Source organism: Perognathus longimembris, chromosome 3, assembly GCF_023159225.1.
Source record: "Perognathus longimembris pacificus isolate PPM17 chromosome 3, ASM2315922v1, whole genome shotgun sequence".
NCBI classification, from domain to species: domain Eukaryota; kingdom Metazoa; phylum Chordata; class Mammalia; order Rodentia; family Heteromyidae; genus Perognathus; species Perognathus longimembris.
The window spans coordinates 82,695,819-82,716,800 of record NC_063163.1 but is presented as its reverse complement, the minus strand read 5'-3'; the positions used below and the strand labels follow the sequence as shown (position 1 = coordinate 82,716,800).

The following is a 20,982-nucleotide window of genomic DNA, read 5'->3' as shown; positions in this document are numbered from 1 at the left end:
AGTGTCTGCAGGTCTCACTTCCTCAGAACAGACCAGAATGGACAGGGTGGGTACAAGCACCCTGGACAAGTCAGTCTGAAAGCATCTTGCCATTTAGCTCCTCACAGGAAGAATGTGGCAGCCTGTCTGCTGGCCAACTTGCATTTGCATGAATGCCTCTTTCCACCACAGAAGAAATCTGAGGCTGTTTCTGATAAAGGTGTCCAATTCTTACAGCACGGGCTTCACCTTGCCACTGGCCTGATTACAACTTTTGGTGGTGTGTGGTAAGAAGGCAACACGCATTCAGCAGGGTAATTTGTGATAGGGTAGGGTTGTCTGCCACACAGTTGTGATGGAAAGCCCATGGCTCTACTGCTGCCGCACCATGGTGCTCAGTGGGGCCTGTGTGCTTGGGCCAGACCTGAATTCTCAGCTGGAGAAGCAGCTCCATTGTAAGGCTGAGGTACTGGAATTTGAACTGGCTTCACCCAGGCTAGGCAGGTGCTTGACTGCTTGAGCCACACTTCCACTACCGTGTATAACAATGCACCCGAATCCCCATCCATGAACTAGCTCCCACCTAATTTTATTTTATTTTTTGTTTGTTTGTTTTTTTGCCAGTCCTGGGCCTTAGACTCAGGGTCTGAGCACTGTCCCTGGCTTCTTTTTGCTCAAGGCTAGCACTCTGCCACTTGAGCCACAGCGCCACTTCTGGCCTTCTCTATATATGTGGTGCTGGGGAATCAAACCCAGGGATTCATGTATAGGAGGCAAGCACTCTTGCCACTAGGCCATATTCCCAGCCCCCACCTAATTTTATAAGATGTTTTTTTCCCTAATAGAAGAAAATGAACCAAGCCATAAACTTCTTTCAATAAAAGCTTCATTCTGAAATGTTTTTCTTCAAGCAACAAAGGAGGTGGATTCCTGTATTCCCCACAAGTTGTACAATGTTGATACTGCCTCCATAGAAAGTATCAATTAAGAAAGCCAAAGAATAAGATGGTACGTTTCTCTTAAAATAATTTAAAATATATTACATTTCCTAAGGCAGATTTCTGTCTGAGGTGTTTGGTCAGGGAACTACAGGCCACTGGCTGGAGAGCAGGACTTGGAGAGTTGTGTTTCCAGGTGGTAGAGCTTGGCTGATGAGTCAGATGAGGTCAAGCAGCAAAGACGTCGTACACACGAAGATGGGCAGGAGAGGTGACCGACCACATAACTCGTCACAGTTAAACATGTCCTCACAAGTGGTCCCTTAAGTATCTGGATTTTTAGATGCCAGTGGGAAAAATGCAGTTGTACCTTAACATCTGTTGAGAAATACAAATAAATACAATGCTCACAAGTGGCCAGCAGCTGACAACTCAGTAGCTGTTTCAATAGTCATGCAGTTTAGAAACACATCCCTTTATAATCCAACGCACAAATGTGTCATCTGCACGTGCATATCACTGCTTAAAAAAAAAAAATAGTGTCAACATCAGTCGGGACAGGCCTCTGGTCTCTAGCTCAGTTAACATCTTAGACCAAATGGCTCCATGGGAAGTTGGTCATACTGGCTGGAGGCACAGCTGGAGCTCAAACCTTGTTAATAACCATGTGACAGGTGCTCTGCCATGACAGGCAGCTACCGTCTCCAGCCGAGGATGAGTATGGCCATCAATCTCTGGGGATCTGTTTGCTTTTATTACCAAAACACCAAGAACTGCACTTTAAACAAAATGGCTAGGACTGATATTGCCGTTGGTGAGTGGACTGTGTCGCGGCAGGAGTGGTGCGTCCACCAGACCTGTGTGAGCCTTGGGTAGAAGCTCGCTGGTTCACTGGGATCTGGCAAGACCCTGTTCATAATCCCAGAGAAGTTCTACTCCAACCAGACCCAGCGTCTGGCCCCTTACACCAGCGGGTTTGTGCCAAGAAGGTGGGTTTGTGGCTCAGAAAGTCCTGTATGTGAGGAACTCCTTCATCTTCTTGGGGATCGGCAGTGCCAGGACTTGGTAAGTGGTCAGGAAGCTCCGCAGGGCTTTCCGGCATAAGTGTTTCAGTGAGGACAAGACTCTAGGAGCGGTCCAGAACTGGACATGGCCATCTCGTGTCCTGAAATGATAAGGACCTGCATCATGGTGGTGTTTCACTACCGGGGATGTGTATTTGACACTTGACCGAGGGAGAGGGCCCCACAGGGGACGGCATCTCTGCCTGGGACATGTGCAAGTGGACTTGACCTGACAGGGTTATGAAAAGCCAAGATGTCCCTGCCCATGGTCCCATGACCTCAGAAAGGCTGAGGGAAGAGGATCACTGAACCCCAGGAATTCAAGACCAGCCTAAGAACACAGCAAGGCTCCCTGTCCCCGTTGCCCCCCCCCCCCCCCTTGGAAATCAAGTGAATCTCGGTTAGCACTACATGACACTGACCAAATGCTCTAAATTAAATGTAACCTTGGTGTTCCTTTTCCAGAGTTCTTTTGTAGATAAGAAAATTCTAGATGTTTTCTTCATTTAAAAACTGCATTATACCGCCAAGGGCTGGTGGCTCATCCCTGTAATCCTAGCTACTCAGGAGAGGTTTAGATCTGAGGATTGTAGTTCAAAGCCAGCTCAGGCAGTGAAGTCTGTGAGACTCTTATCTTCAATTAACCACCAGAAAACTGGAAGTGGCGCTGTGGCTCAAGTGGTAAGAGTGCTAGCCTTGGGGCTGGGAATATGGCCTAGTGGCAAGAGTGCTTGCCCTGTATACATGAAGCCCTGGGTTCGATTCCCCAGCACCACATATATAGAAAATGGCCAGAAGTGGCGCTGTGGATCAAGTGGCAGAGTGCTAGCCTTGAGCAAAAAGAAGCCAGGGACAGTGCTCAGGCCCTGAGTCCAAGGCCCAGGGCTGGCAAAAAAAAAAAAAAAAGTACTAGCCTTGAGCTCAGGGACAGTGCCCAGGCCCGGAGTTCAAGCCCCAAGATCACACACACACAAAAAAGCATGGTACAGGCAGCAGAGGCCAACAGATACATACCCTGTGGCAATAACTCCACCATGTGGGAAAAATGTGCAGCAGAGCCCGTTGGTCATGGGGGCAAATGCAACTGGAGCTTTCAGCTCCAGTGCCCAGATCCTGAGGAGCCTGGAAAGGAGGGGTGGCAGTTAGCTGACAGAGGTTGCAAAGGTGCAGAGGTGGAGGGGGCTGCTGGCGAGCAGCAGCAGGGCGCCTCCTAGAGCGCTCTCACCTGTCATCTGCCACAGTGGCAAGGTACAAGCCTTCAGGAGAGAAGCACACAGATCTCAGGGAGCTCATGTGGACGTCGCTGTCGTCCATGGCAGGGTCCAGCTGGGTGTGGCTGCAGAAGAGGAACCATGTCCACCCCCAGGTGCTGTAACCCGTACCCCTCTGAACTAGGCTGGAGGAGTCCTAGCACCTCCCCATGCTCCCTTCCTATGCAAAGGAGGTCAGCCCTTACTTCAGTGCCACATTACACATGCAGCCTTTTCTAGGGTGAGACACATAATTATAGAGCTACCTAGTATTTGCTGTGCAAGGCAACAGGGACAGAAGAGAGACTGTAAGAACATGGAAGTCCATACTAGAAGTGAGCTTACGTCAGGAGCATTCTGAGTGTGTTACTACAGCTATCTGCAATGGAAATTGCCGCATTGAGCTTTCACGGTGCCAAGTTCAAAGATGTACAGATGGAATGACGGACCATGTTCTCCACCCACTGTCTCCAACCCTGATACCCAGACCAGAGTGCAGGGTCTCAACCCAGGCAGGCCACTGTCACTCCCCGGCCCCCAGAGGTCTCAGCCCAGGCCAGCTTCCGTCCTTACTGCAGGGACCTCAGCCTCTCGCCAGTGTAGGGGTCCCACATAATGACGTTGGTATCATAAGAGGCCGTGACCAACAAGGCTGAGTCAGGGGAGAAGTCGCAGGAGACCACGCTGCTCTGGTGGCCCTCTAGCTTCCGGATTAACGTGTAAGACCGCATGCTCCACAGAAAGACCTGTGAAGAGCAACAGGGGCGATGAGGAAGCTGGGACAGCAGGGAGGGGCCCACACACCGCCCTACAGGTCCCACAGCCAGGCCAAGGCCAGCTTGCAGCTCTCTACCCCCTCCCAGAACCCATCATACAGGTTCCCAGAGAGCAGCAGCCCAGTGTTCTTCAGCCCCACGAGGTCTGGGGCTGAGAACCCCAGGTGCTTCTCAGGTATTAGGCTTGGGGCAGCACCTAAGCCAAGGGCTATCCAAATAGGGCAGCAGCAAGCTCTGGGCCACCTCACAAAGCAGTGGCCCTCTGCTGAGACATGTGACATCCCACCCCACCTTGCTTACAGACCCGATACCGCAGCTGACCAAGCTCACCACTGGCAGAGCTTCCTGCAGTCACTGCGCTTAGTGGGCTTGGTTTTCTTTCCTATGAAAACTCTCAGTTCACACAGCTCTCTCAAAGACCTTCTATACTCAGCCAACAGTTCAAGCAAAGGCAAATGCTGAATGAAACCAACACTCCTCAACTGTTTGTTTTTGAATTTCCAATACATTTTTTTAAAAACAGGATTTCAGGACAAAGTTAAACTATTAACTGCACATGCCATGTTTGAACTGCAAATCGTAATCAGAGTCAAATTAGATGGTCTGAAGGAAATATGGATCCAGAGATGGGCTGCAACTTTTAAAATCTCAAAACTACCAAAGGGAAGAGAAAGTTGATAAAGCACCCCATTGCTGGGTGCTGATGGCTCACGCCTATAATTCTAGCAGGAAATCCATGAGACTGTTGGTCTCCATTAACCAGCACAAGCTGGAAGTAGAGCTGTGGCTCAAGTGGTAGTGTCTAGGTCCTAAGTTCAAGCTCCAGCACCAGCACATACACAAAAGCTCCAAACATATTTCCCCCATTTTGTACAGGGAAAAACAGAACAGGCAGCCATATACTCTCTTAGTTCATGTTAAATGCCAACTATGATGGCGTTGTGCTGAAGGGCAGGGTGTATTCACACATAGTCAGATCCCCCTATACACTCAGGCACGCGCATGCGCATGCACACACACATACACACACACACACACACCTCTTAGACTCCTCAGACCTCTGTGTGTCTGCAAACTAACACAACAGAAGGCACAGGGCCTGGTGTGGGGCTTACCGACTTCTCTCCAGCCGCAGAGCACAGCATGCTGCAGTCTGGGGAGATGGAGCAGCAGTAAACCCACTGCAGGTGGCCTGACAGCACCTGAATCTGCTTCCCTGCCAGAGACAAGCAGATGGTGAGCCACCCCAGCCAGCATAGCAGCAACGGCCCAGCACCAGCACGTCACTCGTTTCGCGGCCAGGCCCAAAGGCGGAGAAAGAACTACAACAAGACTTGTCATTTAAACACTTGTTAACTCAAATAAAAACACCCGCATCCTAGCATATAATATTCCTGTGGAAAGTGCAGGGAAATCATTACCTATAGCCTCGTAAGACCTTCAAGGGGGAGGGTCTTCACTTCTCCCTCCTTCACCTCTGTCGTGGGCCCATGGCCCCTACTCAGGCAGGCAGGACTATGTGAAATCATTAAGAGGTACAAGCTCTGGGTCACATGACTGGCTTTCAGTGCTGGTCCACTGCCTGCTCGGTGAATAAGCCGAGTGACACATGTCATCTGTCCGTGCCTAGCTTCTGTCCACCCATAGAGGGAGAGGCAAATAAATGGGGTAAATCCAGCCTATCAATGCAGATGGAATTAGAAACACAGGGTACTGTTTAATTATTTCTAAAAAAGCAACATACAGAAAAAATGTGAATACAAGTCCATTGTGAATCAACGATCCCCAAAATCCATGAATGTGAGCTGTGTGTGCTTAGAATCCTGAAAGTAGTCTGCAAGTCCACAAGACTTCGTCTCAACGGAAGCAGCTGGCCCCGGTGGCACTTGGCTGTCATTCAAGCTACAACGAGAACCCTAAAATAGGTGGCTCGTGGTTGGTCTAGGTACATACCACACAACAAGTGAATACCCTAGTCTCAAAAATAGTCATTGTCAAAAGGGACTGGAGCCATGACTCAAGTAGAATAGCACCTGCCAGCAAGCTTAAGTTCAAACCCAGCAACACACACAAAGAGAAAAAGTGTAACTACTCCATTCTACCTACTCTCTCATCACTCTTGTCTAGTCCTCTTTGTCCAGCAGCTAATGATTGCTCCCCAAAGCCCCTCCAGGGACGTTCTGAGGTGGGAAGCTGACTGCTGGAAAGCAGTGAGAAAGGCACCACCAGTGCTGGGCATATATATAGCTCAGTAGGGAAAGCATGCATAGCCGGAGTGGGACTCCAAGTTTCACTCTCAGTGCTGCACAAAACCACGAAAGCAAAGCAAAAACAGTGTCTCTGAGAAGCCTGCCTTGTCAGCAGGCCCAATGGGATGGTGTGACTGCAAGTACAGCCACAGGTAGGAATGACTGGACTCTTTGAGGACATGAGCTCAGAGGCGGCAGCTCCAGGAGCATAACCTGCTCCACCTGACAATGCTGACTGGAAAATCCTAGCTCACATCTAGGAGGGCATCACTGAAAGGCCTGTGGTACGGGGACCAGGACCACTCCTGCTCAGGTGAGGGCCTCAGCCTCCTCCACACCTGTGGCTTCATCTCTCCTCTCATTCAGCCCCTTCCCTCAGCTGTAGGGAGCTGCACAGGGAGGACTTCCTCGACTTCATGTCACCAGTTAAGGACCAATACCAGAGGTGCCAGGAGTACCGTCCTGCCACTCCTGAATACACAATTCTTACTCAAGGCAGCACTGCAGAAAAGCCTGAGAGTCACTCTAGGCCTAGGTCCTGCTTCCAGAAGAGGCCCCCTAATTCTTTCAAGGCACCCAAGAGGGAGGACTCTGGATCAGTAGTTCTCAGCTGAGAAATTCGACCCTCTAGAGCACTGTGCACAGTGTCTAGACATTTCATCACAAGCTCACAGGGAGTGAATGCTTCTCAGGAGAAGACACTAGGGATGCCACTCAATGTCCTAGAACATAGAGGCAGCACCAACACCAGCCGTGCTAAGGAAGACAGCTCCACCTCACAGATGTGGAGAAGAATGACATCCCCCAAAGGGGTGGAAATTCTTTACACACACACACATATCTTATGTGTTTCCATACATGTGTTCAGAGCCTAAGTGTGCCTGCAGCCCTCCATATTCTCCACATGACTCTAAGTGACCAGGAGTCAAGTTTTTAAATTGCATGTGGCCAGGTACCAGTGACTCATGCCTTATAATCCTGGCCAAGGAGGCTGAGATTAGAGGATCAAGGTTTGAAAGCCAGCTCAGGCAGGAAAGTCCATGAGACTCTACCTCCAATTAACCAGCAAAAAGCTAGGCTGGGGCTGGGAATATGGCCTAGTGGCAAGAGTGCTTGCCTCTTATACATGAAGCCCTGGGTTCAATTCTTCAGCACCACATACATAGAAAAGGCCAGAGGTGGCACTGTGGCTCAAGTGGCAGAGTGCTAGCCTTGAGCAAAGAGAAGCCAGGGACAGTGCTCAGGCCCTGAGTTCAAGCCCCAATACTGGCCAAAAAAAAAAAAAAAAAAAAGCTAGGCTGGAGGAATGAGTCAAATGGTAAAGTGGAAGCTCTGAATTCAAGCCACAGTAACAGCACCAAAAAAGACAGAAACAAAAGCTCACACACATAAAATACCCAGTCCAGGTGCCAGTGGCTCATGTCTATAATCCTAAATACCCAAGAGGTTGAGACCTGAGGATCATAGTTTGAAGCCAGCGTGGGCAGAAAAGCCTATGAGACTCATCTCCAGTTTACCAACAAAAAGAAGTAGTGCTGTGGCTCAAATGGTAGATGTGCCATCCTTAAGTGAAAAGTCAAGCAGTACAGGCACATAAAAAGGAAGAATTTGGTATGTCTTGGATCATGCACACATTTCCCCCCATCATTCTCTAAACAACATAGTGTAACACCTATCTCCACAGCACTCACACACTGGAAGGAGGTGCGTTGGTCCTATGTAGGTACCGTGCCATCTCACATATACCTGCAGAATCGACCTTTCACGCAGTCCTGGAACCTACTGGCTTAGGGACCACTGCACAGTGTATCTTTGTAACTAAAATCTCTCTGGCTCAGTGCACCTTTGGGGACAGAGGGTGGTTGTAAAACTACCTAAAAAGTCTCACTAGTGGGCCATAACAAAAAAGGCAGAGAAACACCATTCTGGATAAAGGTAACACGAACAAAGAGGCAGTTACAGGCCTTCGGGGATGGCCACGCAGTTCATTCCTCCATACCGTGTTTATTTAGGTCCCAGATTCGAAGAGTCTTATCCCGTGAGGCAGAGACCAAAATCAAGCTGCCACTGGGTGTGAAGCTCAGATCTCTCACGACGTCTTGGTGGCCAGAGAGATTCAAAAGCAGGAGCCCTGGAAAGAGAGCAGAGGCCTTAGGTTAGTGGGAGAAGTGGACCCAGGCTGTTGGCCAACCAGGGTCACTGTGCTCCTGCAGGGCCTGATCAGCACAGGGCAGAGGGTTCAGGTATGTCTAGCCACACGTGTGCCAGAAGACCTACCTGTCTGCACCTCCCAGATCTTGATCTGACCATCGTTGAGCCCTGTAGCAAGGATCAGGCAAGAGACATCTGGTGCTTGGGAATGGTGCCGCGCCCAGAGCTTCCTGCTGGGCGCAGAAGGCCAGGGGCTGAAGGCCAACCCCCACACAATCTGCCCACAGTCCAGGGTCTTCTCCTTTGGGCTGCCTCGTCCTTTTGTGTCATTTTTGCTGCTTCGGCTTTTGGCTTCAAACCCTTTGGGGATGCTGGGCAAAGCAGAGGTTTCTTTATGAGTCTGAAACTGCTAACATGCCTACTAACTTGTTCTCAAGTTCTAGAAACAACTCTAGGGGTTTGATGGCTCCTGCTTTGACTTTTTTTTTAAGCTTTAGAATTTATGAAATAGAGTCTTCCCTGGCCTTGACCTAACCCTGCAATGGGTGACCACAGGGTTCCAGAGACTCATGCTTGCTCAAAAGGTTCTCTAGAGGGCTGGTGCATGGAGAAGAAGCATGCTCACACTACAGGTTTGGATCCAGGGCAGACAGAATGAGAGCCTGAATACACACCAGTGATCCGGCCTGACCAGCACCATCGTCAGCTCAGACCGCGCCAGGAGCTAAGAAATCATAAACCCGTCCCATCACTTGCCCCCACAGATAAGGCTTCATCACTCACTTCGCGACAGTGCAGGTGGGACAGGAACCCACTGGCAGGGTGGCCAAAAGACACAAAGAACCACGCGTGGCAGCCTTCTCCTGGTGTGAGGGCACTGCCAGGGCTACTGGCCCAGAAGACAGTCGGGGCACAGCAGGGTTTCCAGCCTGCAGACTCTGTGTTAGATAGCAGACCTACTTTTCCAGATTTTCCAGGAGCCCAGGTATATCAGCAGAAGAGCATGAGGATAGAATGCCAGGTATGAGCACAAGCTCCAATTTGGTTCCCGAGAACCTTTTACCACTGAATGAGCATTTGGACCTCCTGATTCGCCAGTTTTAAACTCATGCTCCAGTCTGAAAAAACGATAGGAGTTCAGAACATACAAAGTGCTCACACAGGTACACAACTGAAGTGGTCAAGCACGCTAATTATCATCTCCCTCCACTCTTCTGGGGAGGCCAGTAAATATTATCATTGTGCCCATGTTTACAGTGCATCTCCACAACACATCCTGAGCATACAGGACAAACAACACACGGAGCCCAGCCCATCTTCAGTCTAAAACCCACATCCTTTGCCCTGGTCCTCCATCCACAGCCCTAGAGCAACCGCCTGACTCCTGATCCCCAGACACTGCTAGCTACTGTTCTCCTCACAGAAGATGGCTAGGTACTTTGTCTTCCTGTCCCTAACCTACTTCCCTTGGCATACTGAGCACTAGGTTTGCGACCCTGAGGAAAAAGAGGGCCAGGGATGGCTCAAGTAATGAAGTACTTGCCTAGCAAAGGGCAAGGTTCAACTCCCAGGAAAAGGAAAAACATTAGTCAGAACCCAATACCACTATAGCTATAAAAATTCCACCGTTAATCTATGTGTATAGTACATGTCTTTAAGATAGGGATAGCATTGCACACAGGTTAATTTACAGCCTGCTTTTCACCCATCCTACAGTGTACGTCTTCCAGACATGACTTGCCTAACCAAACTAACATGTTTCTCACAATAATGACCGCCAAGAGGGCTAATATTCAAACATCTTTTCCCATTTTCCTTAATTTTGAAAAGATATAATTACCTCAAGTGATGTATGTATTTGAGAATAAGAGTGACTGGGCAAATAACAGATTTTACATTCTGTTTCTTAAGAGCATCTCTCATATTTAGAGCAAAGATATGGATAACCCACCAGTTTGGCATCACCACTAGCGATCAGAAAGGAAATGGGGGGCCACAGCCCTTTCATCCAGGCCAGGCTGGGAGTGACCAGCCCCACCCAGAAGCCCCATCAGCCACATCAAGCCACTTCTAGAGCTACAGAAAGACCTTGGCAATCCAAACAAGATCCAAACAAGACCTTGGCAGAATCCAAGGATTCTTAGGAGCCGGGTACCAGGAAATGGAGAGTAGAGGTCACTGCATACTCACCCTCCACCCAGCCCTGAGCACTACCATCAGAGCAAACTGTCAGCATCACCAAGCTACAACTTCAGCTGGAATCTACAAAATCCTTCTATCCAACTGGGCTTTATAAGAAATAACCTAAGGCAAACCAAACAAGATCCTCCAGAACAGGGGCCACATTTGCCTCTAGCTCAGTATCAGTGTACCAGGATCTGCAATCCATGCTGGCCCAGTTACACGGGGAACAATGCAAAGGTACAGACGCTGGGCCACTGGGGAGCTCACAGTGGACACTGGACATGTCGTCTCAAATGAAGATGAGCCTGAGCACCAGAAACCAAACTAGGTCAACAAAAGAATGAAGACTCAACTTTAAAGGGCAAAAGAGCTGAACAGAAGGATATGCAAAGTATTCACAGAGCCAGTAAACACACAAAAAGGTACTCAAAGACAGACACTTTCCTATGAGGAGGATGTCAACCAGACCCACAGACTGAGCGTCACCTGTGCCAGGTCAGCTCTGCGGAATGGCAGAGGGCTCCAGTGCGTGCTGCGCAGCATGTGGGGAACCAGGAGCTGAAGGTACGGCAGTGCCGGCAGAAAAAGTCAGTGATGCCACCGCTGGGGCAAACTCCACCTGGACTAGACCCCAAGCAGAACTGTGTGGCAATAAATGGAGCTACCACACAGACGAGCTGCAAGATGCTGCCAGAAAGCATCAGGCGGGGGAGGCGGGGAGGGGATGCTGGCCAAGGGATCCAGGTTAACAGCATTGAAACCTGACTAGTAACAGATACACACCCCTTTTAAAAGCCTTTGTATCACACACTTAAAGTGGGCCAATGGGACAAGATGTCAACTGCACCCCAATAAATGCAGGACTACCACATCTTGGTCTATCTGACATTCCTATGTACCCAGGAATACAGTCAATTCATTTTCATTCCTTTGCTCTGATACCTGTCTTTGGGACAGACCCTTCCCCCCAAATATGATCAGGGGTCATCTGGGAAGAGTACTCACAACTGCTCCTCCAACGGCCAGGGGATGAGCTTGACAATGCAGTGTCCTTGAGACCAGGCAAACCAGGAGCCGTCAGGGGAGAAGGCCACGCTCCAGGTCTCACAGCTCGACTTCCAATCAAATTGGTGGGGGCGCCCAGGCTTGAGTTCAGCCAGCAGCAGCGGTTCTTCTGAGGCAGGAGACAGCATGCTTCATAAACACACCCTTGTCCTCAGGTTAGAAGACCACCAGGCGGAGAAGTTGTCTTGGCCCAGAGGCTAAACAGGCCACACCGGATTTCCCTTTCCCAGAGGGAGTGGCCATTTAAATGACCTGGTTATTAACTGCAGTCACAGGCCACATTCCTGAGGTTACTCAGTCCTACCCTCCCAGAGTCAGAGTGACCTTTGGGTGGGTGGGCCTCATTTTCCAATGTAAGCCTGGGCAGGAAGAAGTGGAAAGGCCAAGAGGCAGGCTTACAGGAGAAGACTCAGGCCAAGGATAGACTCTCTAGACTAGACCTACAAATTAGGTAGCTGGGTCAGACACTTCAGACACTTCAGGCTTGGACAGTGAGGCCAACAGGTACTTGCAACTCAAAGTCCCCGCCCTTCCCTCCACCACCCCTCCCTTCCAGTAAGACCTTCTGACCAGGCTGCCCACCTCCTCCAGTCACCTTGTCCAGATCTTCTGCAAGCATCTGATTCCTATACCTCCCCTAGAAGAGGCGGAACACTCAAAGATAGGGTGGGGTGGAGTAGGAGGACCACAATCCCAGGCAGCCCTAGCAAAAGAGGTTAGGGGAAAGGCTCAAGTGGTAAAATACCTGCCTAGCAAGAGAAAAACCCTGAGTTCAAATACATACACAAAGCCAAAAACCTGTCAAGTCACATTCCTTCCAAACACATCCCAAAGTTGCAGTCTGCCTGTGCACCTGAGCCAGCCTTTCTGCAGCTCACTTTTTCACACCACCTAAGCAGAAAGGCACCCTGCTCTGCTTCTGGCAGTCTGTGGTGAGAATCAGCCTTGGAACACTCTCTTCCCAGCATCCCACTGACTCCATCTTGTTTTTCCCAGGGCCCAGCAAGCATCATGTGGAAGCAGCAATGAGGGCCACCCCACCAAGCCAACTACAGCTCCGACTGCAGTTCTTCATGCACAGAAGATTGATGGCTGACTTGCAGGCACTGAAGAGTCTTCAGAATGCAGTTCTATTCTACACACTATGGCTGGCACTAATATCAAAGCTGGCTTCCGTCCTGAATAAGGTCACTTCCTCCTATGGAGTCCACAGAGCAGTCCCAATATTGACAGATTTCACTCACTAGGGAGATGTTAATTTAAACAAGATGCATCTTCACATGTCTTACATCTTGACATCAGTGAAATGAAGGGGAATCCTGAACCTCTGACTTCCTGAATAGGCAGCAGCTTTTCTGGGTGACACAACCCATGGTACATCGTGGGAGTCAAGGAAATGGGAGGGTTAGATGCATGTATGAAATAACTAGAAGGATTTTCTGCTGTGCTTACTAGTAAAATTACATAGATGCATCATTTCCACGAAACAGGAGTTCAGACTTTTAATACATCATGCCTTTTTTAAAAGAGAATATCCATTCCTTGATGTTCTTTGTGGTAATCCAAATTTTAACATATTGGGTCTAAATTGGTGCTTGTATAGGCCAGATAATTCCCCTGGAAATGCCTAAGTCCACAATCTCATCTATAGGAATACACACCACCCTTGATGGGCAGGTTCACGTGGTAAGCAGTCACCATATATTTTAAGTCAGGTGCCTCAGAGTGATGCAGAAAACTGGCCACATTTTCTCCTACCTCATTATTATTTTTGATATTTCAAGGGTGCTGTCAACTTTAATGCTGTCTTCCCGTTGCCCAGTTCTTAGGGTGTGTGTGTGGCGGGGGGGGGGGGGGATGTTTGCCCTGAGACTGGCAACAATATGTGGAGATGTATGTCTATACATCTCCACATAAAGGCATATAAGTACAGGGCTGGTGGGAGCAAGTGGCACCACAGACTTTTCTGGCCCAAAATGTCAACAGCGCTAAAGTTGAGAAAGCTGATGTCATAAAATATTAATGATATCCACCGATCTGCAGGACACCTTCAGATGAGCTGGTGAAATTTTTATTCCATCTTGGGGTAAGAATTGCTTCACTTCCTCTATCACACACACAGCACCCCTCTTTTGGATACTATGGGGTCCTGTACAACACAAAACAGGCACGCATTGATTTCTCTGCCTCCCAAATTAAATCCAATAACAAGTGCATTCAAGTCTCCAAGACTTGTCAGAGCTATTCTGTATCCAACACCAGGGCTACTATTTGCTTGTATGTGTTGGGTTTTGCTCAAGGCTAGCACTCTTCCACTTCTGTCTGGTTAACTGGCTGGCGGTCAGTCTCAAACTTCCCTTCCCAGGCTGGCTTCAAACTGCTCTCCTCTGATCTCAGCCTCCTCATGGAGCTGGATCACAGGCTCCCTAGCCCACTGGGCAGCCTTCATGTGCTCTTCTCCTCTGGGGCTTTGGCTCCGGCCTTCCATTCTCCTCACTTCCCTGAGTGCCCACTCTCAGAATGAAACCCAACTCTGGTTTTACCTATCCTCAGCCTGTTTCCCAGCTGGGCTTGTACTACTCAAAAGGACTCTGGGCCACCTACCTTTGGACTGAGCTCAATAAGCTCAGTTGGTTCTGACCTCAGGGTTTTTGCACCAGTGATCCCTTAAAAAAATGCCTCCCCCTTGGCTCAAAAGGCTCCATGAGCCTTTCTGACCCCAGCCTAGCTCCTTCACATAACTCCCACTGAGTGTCAGGTGTCTCCTCCAACTATGAGGCCCATTCTACAGCAGGGACCTCATATTTTTGCCTGATAATGGCAGTGGGCCAGCAAAGGTTTGGCAAGTCCAGGCACATGGAATACCTCTTCAAACAGGGGGAAAATGAAGCCTTTTGACCTATGACAGTGCTTCTATAATGCCAGTTATTTTCTCCGAATTTTTGCTCAAACCAGTCCTACCCAGAATCCATACTCTATTGCTAGGACTTTAAACTTTTGGCTATTTCAAGTTTAAGAACCTAGGAATTAAAAGGAAAACAAAACAAACAAACAAGTGACTTGGGAGTCTGGGCCCAAACGAAATATGACTACTGGAATAGAAAGCCATACTCAGTGCAAATTCAAGATAAAGCACACCTCTGGCGCCACCCCAGAAAGAACCTGTGCTGTCCCTTCTGGGTTCCTAATGCCAGATGGGAGGGTGGGGATTTTTTTTTTACTGTTATTTGGTGTTACTAGGGTTTGAACTCCAGACCTTAAGCTTGTTTGGCAGGTGTTCCATCCATCTTGAACTCAGGATCATGAGCCAAGCCCCCAGTCCTTTCTGCTTTATTTTTCAGGGAGAGTCAGGTATATCTTGCCCCAAAGGAGACAGGCCACCAAATATCCTAAATATCTAAGTGAGTCAGCAGTGCTTCTTTTTAACCAAGATTTCATGTTTATAGTGACCCATTATGAATGGCTCAAACTAACATACACAGTACTTCACATACTTAGCATTCTTTTGTGGTGAGGACACTTGAAAATATACTCTTGGCAATTTTCAAGTAATATGTTATTAACTACAGTCACCATCATGTACAATAGCTATCTTGAACTGTTGCTAGCTGGAGTTTTGTAAACTTGGACTAACATTTCCCTACTCCTCACCCTTTTAAGCAATAGGATATGTGTGGACAACCAGGCTAAATGGAAGGACATTTTACTGAGCAGTCTCCAGGGAACATGCCTAGCCTTCACAGAGAAAGAAGCTTAAGATTCCAGCTGGCAGGCAGCTTCAGTGGCTTCTCCTGTCGAAGGACCTTGGCATGACTGTTCTACCAGCCTGTTCTACTCACCATGTCAAGCAGGATCCTAGGCTTTGTCATGAGGACCTTCCAGCCTCACAGTTGCTTTCTTTTAACACTTAAGTTTCTTTATAATTATCACCCAAACTTCTTCTTGATTCATTTTTTTTTTTTTTGCCAGTCCTGGGCCTTGGACTCAGGGCCTGAGCACTGTCCCTGGCTTCTTCCCGCTCAAGGCTAGCACTCTGCCACTTGAGCCACAGCGCCGCTTCTGGCCGTTTTCTGTATATGTGGTGCTGGGGAATCGAACCTAGGGCCTCGTGTATCCGAGGCAGGCACTCTTGCCACTAGGCTATATCCCCAGCCCATTCTTGATTCATTTTTATGCAAGGCACCCGAACTTTCCTCTCTTCTCTGCCCCAGGTACAGTAACTACCAGCCCTTTGCACCAGATCCAGGCAGAGACAGTCTGTGAAATATAAAATGCACCCCAGACTTTGGGAAGACTTGATACAGAAGTTTTTAAATACACACCAGATTGTGAAGACTTGGAACAAGACTACAGTATCCCAATAGTCTATTTACTTGGCTACATAAATGAAGCCAATAGAAAAGACAATGGTGTTGAAATACACCTTTTAGATGGAGTTCTTTTTCCCATGAGGCTTATTCCAATATTTCAAATTACAGTTGTTCGATTATATTTCTTGCTATCCAGCATTGGCCTAGAGGATACCCAGCACACAGTAAACCCTCAGTAAACATTTGTTGAATGAATAAAATGAATTCTGACTGCTGCAGTAAGGATTTCCACTTGTCCATTGTATTCCTTTACAATAGGCTTTATTTATTCAATTTGGAAAGAACATCAAACTCCAGCCTACTCTTTGGAGTTTTCTTTTTAAAACTAAGACTGGCAGCTCTCAGTATCTGTGCCCACATCCCTAAAATGATGTCAGGAGGCATCAAGAAAAAGCCAGCTCGGTACTAAGACTCCTGCTGAAAGCAGAGGCCAGCTATAGCCTGTCACAGAAAGCATTCAATAAGCTATCAGGAACCTATAAAAAGCCTTACCTAAGATCCTAGAACACAGTAGGGACTATTAAAAAAATTCTCTGGGTAATGTTATGTGATTTGAGGGAGATGATCCCCCGTCCATCCAAGAAACCACCACTCAGAGACAGTCTCAAGCAAAAAGATGAAAAAAAATGGATTTATTAGGGGAAGTACCAGCTGGACGGATCCCAGGTTTCAGAAAAACTATATATAAACAAAACAGGACAGCGGCACAGAGACTTACTTCCGGAAGATTTATCAACAAACCAATTCAGCTCCGATGGAGAGCTGAATTCGGATGCTATGGGGACGACACAGTACCGGCCGTGGAGACACATGGCATGGCTTAATGGCGCCAGGGCAGGCCAGACCCTATTAGGGTCAGGTCAGGAGGCTGGGTCACAGGAAACTCCAAGTCCCAAGCACTTGACTGATAGGTTCAGTAACCTATAGGCCAAGTGCCCACTCCTGTCTCTTGGGATTCAGGAACACCCGTTACCTGGGGATGGGACTTCCCTTCCTGTAGGAATCCAGGCACACCCATCAAGACATGATGCTAGTTAGCATAACTTGCCTTGTGGCCAATGACGGCGCTGGCCAGATCTGACCTCTATATTACAGGTAACACACACTTAAAAGTAAAGCCTTTCTCTAGCTGGGAACGAGAAACAGCTACCTCCACACACCCAAAGCTTGACTCCAGCAAACAAAGAAACGGTCCTTTTCTGAATTAAAAAAAAGCAACCCCTCGGCAGGGAATATCCGATTTCCACCCACCCCCGGCAGCCGTAAATGAGCGGGCGACCAGAGCCCCCCAGGTCGGGCGGAGACTCGAACCCCTGGTGAGGAGGTGGGGGATGGATCCCGAGTCCTGGGCCTTGGCCTCCGCGGGGCGTTCCTAAGGAAACTCCCTGGAAGCCCGGGCACTCGGAGCAACGCGGCCTCTCCCCGGAGGCCCCGGCCCCACGCGCCGCCCGGGGGCGGGGAAGGGAGGAGGGGTCCTCGGGGGGATGGGACGCGGACTGGGCGGGCGGGAAGCGCTCGCCCCGGTCTTCCCTCCCCGGCTTCCTATGGTGACAGCTGTGAGGGCCGGGGAGTGGCCTCCAGGGGACCCCACCCGCCACCCGGGGGAGGCTTCCACGGAGACCCCGTGCCTAGGGACCAGCCAGGCGGGGCGGCGCCCATCCCCCGAGGCGACCACGGTGTCGTCCCTCTGGCGGGGACACAGCCGAGACGCGGGTGGGGTGGCCAGAGGCTGGGCCCCGGCCCGGCGCCGCTCCCATCCCCGACCTCGCGTCCCCCTCCTGGTCTCCCCGGGAGGCCTCCCGGCCTCGGCGGCGCATCCCTTCCCGGTTCCCGAGGCCCGGTTTCCCTCGGAGCCCTCCCAGCCACGGCGGGATCCCCGCGGCGCCGGCGGGTGTCGGGGCGGCGCCGCGGACAGCGAAAGTGAAACAAAGCGGCGCCCGCACACACCCTGTCGCCGTCCCCGCCCGCCCGGGGAACCGCACTCACCTCCGGCCTCCATGGAGGACGCGCGCGGCCCGCCGCAGCGGCGGGCGCCTCAGCCCCCCGGGCCGCCCGCCCTCATGCCGCCCCCGCGCCCCCCGCCCGCGCCCGGGCCCCGCCGCCGCCGCCCGCAGGAGAGGCCATCAGCTGCTTCCCGTCACATGACGCGAGGGCGGGGCCTTGGGCGAGGAGGGGCGGAGCCCTAAGACGATGCGGGGCGGGGCCTTCGAGGTCAGAGCCGAGAAGAGGGCGGGCCTGGGCGATGCGGGGCGTGTCAAGTTTTGTGTGGGCGTGGCCTTTGGAGGTGGGGGGTGGAGCGTGGGAACCGGCGAGGGAAGAGGCCGAGATAAAGGTGGAGCTGGCGGGGGCCTGTGGAAGTGGCAGTTCTCAGGGCCCTGGGAAACGAGCGGGGCGAGGACTGAGGAGGAAGGGGATGGGGTTGGAGAGGGCTCCGAGGCGGGGAGGAAACCCGTGGGGGCCCGCCAAGCCGTGGAGCCCGAAGGAAGGAGTGAAAACGGGGTGTCCCAAGGGGAGGTTGTGCCTTCCCAGCAACTGGAGGGTGGGTAGCGAGTTGAGGAACCGGGGAGATGAGAGCATAGGTGAGTCGGGGGCAGGGCCTGAGGCACCCCACCTGTCTGTCCCATGCCTGTCCCTCCCCACCTGCCGGTGCTCTGGGCGCTCCGTCCGGGCCTCCGGGAGAGCCGGGTTTGGTAGTTACTGGTGGGTCTCCGGGGCTGCTCCACGGCACGGGGCCTCGCTAATCGCAGTGTGGGCAGGGTCTGTGTCCTTTTCCTGCATTCCTTAGTGATGTCTGCGATCAGCCTCTTCATCCCCCTGCCCTCATTGCAATCCCGGCCCTTCACAGGAGTTACTTCTCACAGGTCTTAAACTTACTTTTACCAAACCTGTTTCCCAGGTCCCTCCATCTTAGTGTTTCATCTAGCTGTCCATTTGGGGACCTCTCCATCCTCCTCCTCTGTCTGCTCCTCCTCCTCCCCCTACCCCCTTTACTAACCTCCACTTTCTGTGGGGCATTTATTAGATTTATTGTGAACCTCACTTTCATCTTCAACCTCTATAATGGTCTCCTTCACTTAGGTTCCCATTTCATTTTTTATTATCTGCTCTCCTTAGATTCCAATTTTATTCCCAGCTGTATTATTTCCACATTTTTTAACTCTGCTCGTTTCCCCCACCACCCACCGTTTTGCTGGTTTTTTTCCCCCCAAAATTTCTCCTGTCCCAAATTCTCATCCTTAGTGACTTCAGGCCCTATTTCCATGGTTTGTTTTGTAGTGTTGGAGACAGATCCTAGGGCATTGGTAGGCAAGCACACTACCACTTAATATACACCAGCTCCTTAATATACATCTCTATACATGAAGTGGTAACAACAGTAGTCTCAGGGCTACTGAGACAACGGTAGAGTGCTTGCCTAGCATGCATGAAGTCCTAGGTTTGATTCCTCAGCACCACATAAACAGAAAAAGCCAGAAGTGGTGCTGCGGCTCAAGTGGTAGAGTGCTAGCCTTGAGCAAAAACAAGCTCAGGGGCACTGCCCAGGCCCTGAGTTCAAGCCCAGAACTGGCAAAAAAAAAAAAAATAAAAAATAGTATTCTTCCTAATAGGAAAGACAGTTTGAAAAAAAAAGCGCATTTTTTCTGGCACACTTGTTTTTGTAAACCATTTACTAATCAGGTCCAAATCATCATCACTGAAACATATTTAAAAATAATTTTATTCTGTAATTTAAAAATTCATAACCTTGGAACTAATTTCTATCAACCTTTCCCTAGCAAACATTAAAATGTAAATAACAGAGCCATCTGCTTCTTTTTTCCTTCCAGCAGTTTATAGCCAGCCCCAGGTGACAATATGAGTTGGCACTTGACTACATCAGAAGCAATTCTTACCCAGCAAGAATGATTCCCCTCCCTCCAGATTTCAGTGTTCAAAGTATGGAAATTTTCCATGGTGTCTTTTCCTGCTGAAATTGTAGGTCCTGTTTGGACTTGTAAGTAATAGAGCTAATATCTAGGCCACAGGATTTCATAGCCCCCACCCAGGGTACTCCAGGTTTTAAAGAAAAGCAACACAATTGTAATTGACCTGATGTGTTTATCTTCCTACTTCTGATAAGTAGACCCTGAAGTCCCAGAGTTATTAAAAATACACACAGATTAAGGTCTTTTTTTTAATACAATGTTGCAATTTGGACATTGTCCCACTAAGACTGTAAGCCATAGCCACCATGATAGTGGATTTGGCTTGGATCTTATTAAGGAAAAGAGAAGAGAAAAACCAAGCTCTTGATTCTTTATAAATTCTTTAAGACATGAACTCTTGAGTCTCAACTGCCCCCCACCTATCAATGTGCCACCTGGGGCTGACAGGAGTGACAGCAGTCACAGAGGGTCAGGGCCTCCTGGCATTTGGCACCAAGCCCTGGAGTCTCTCATTTGCCAGTGGAAAAACCCTCAAATATTTCCCATCATGAGGTGTGTGTGCATGCAAGGGAAGGGGAAGAAGCTGTGGATGGTGTCCCGGCTACCTGGCAAATGTGTTCTCCATTTCCAGATGACCATCCTCCACTCCCTACCCCCGCTCCTACTTTCTTTTTCTAACTTCTTGTCTCTGAATAGTAGGTTCTCAAATTCAAGAATTCATCATCAAAACTCTCACAGCCATTGCTGCAACTGGGGCTCTCTTCTAGAATGGTGCCCACAGCCAGCCTGTTTAGAGTGACCCAGTACCTGAGGTCCCATTCAACAAGTCTGAATCAGGAGATTTGCCATTTACAGGTGTTCCTGGGTGGTGAGCAGTGCAGCCGGTCCCTGACTCCCCAGCATCCTGAACTGGGGACAGGGCACACCTCTAGTGATTCGTTAAGTTCCTTCATAGAAGAAAAGAGACCTTCCCAACCACACCTGTAGCTTACCTTTGCATCTCCAGTACCTAACCCCCGCCACTGGAGAA

At 49.8% G+C, this 20,982-nt stretch overlaps 1 protein-coding gene across 3 annotated transcripts; it reads right to left on the bottom strand.

The window, feature by feature from the left end:
• Positions 1-848: 848 nt before the first annotated feature.
• Positions 849-18,135, bottom strand: Wsb2 (WD repeat and SOCS box containing 2). 3 transcript variants are annotated; one of them, XM_048342875.1, is made up of 9 exons: positions 18,013-18,135; positions 11,597-11,765; positions 8,534-8,778; positions 8,256-8,387; positions 5,123-5,223; positions 3,805-3,977; positions 3,207-3,317; positions 2,996-3,103; positions 849-2,082 (listed from the first exon to the last, which is right to left on the bottom strand). In XM_048342875.1, the coding sequence occupies exons 1-9, from the start codon at positions 18,023-18,025 to the stop codon at positions 1,920-1,922; spliced, it is 1,215 nt and encodes a 404-aa protein (XP_048198832.1). In that variant the 5' UTR covers positions 18,026-18,135; the 3' UTR covers positions 849-1,919. The 3 variants fall into 3 exon arrangements, with proteins under 3 accessions (XP_048198832.1, XP_048198831.1, XP_048198830.1); XM_048342874.1 differs by lacking the exon at positions 18,013-18,135 and having other exon boundaries at positions 849-1,295; positions 1,884-2,082; positions 11,597-11,799; XM_048342873.1 differs by lacking the exon at positions 18,013-18,135 and having other exon boundaries at positions 11,597-11,799.
• Between the last annotated feature and the right edge of the window lie 2,847 nt (positions 18,136-20,982).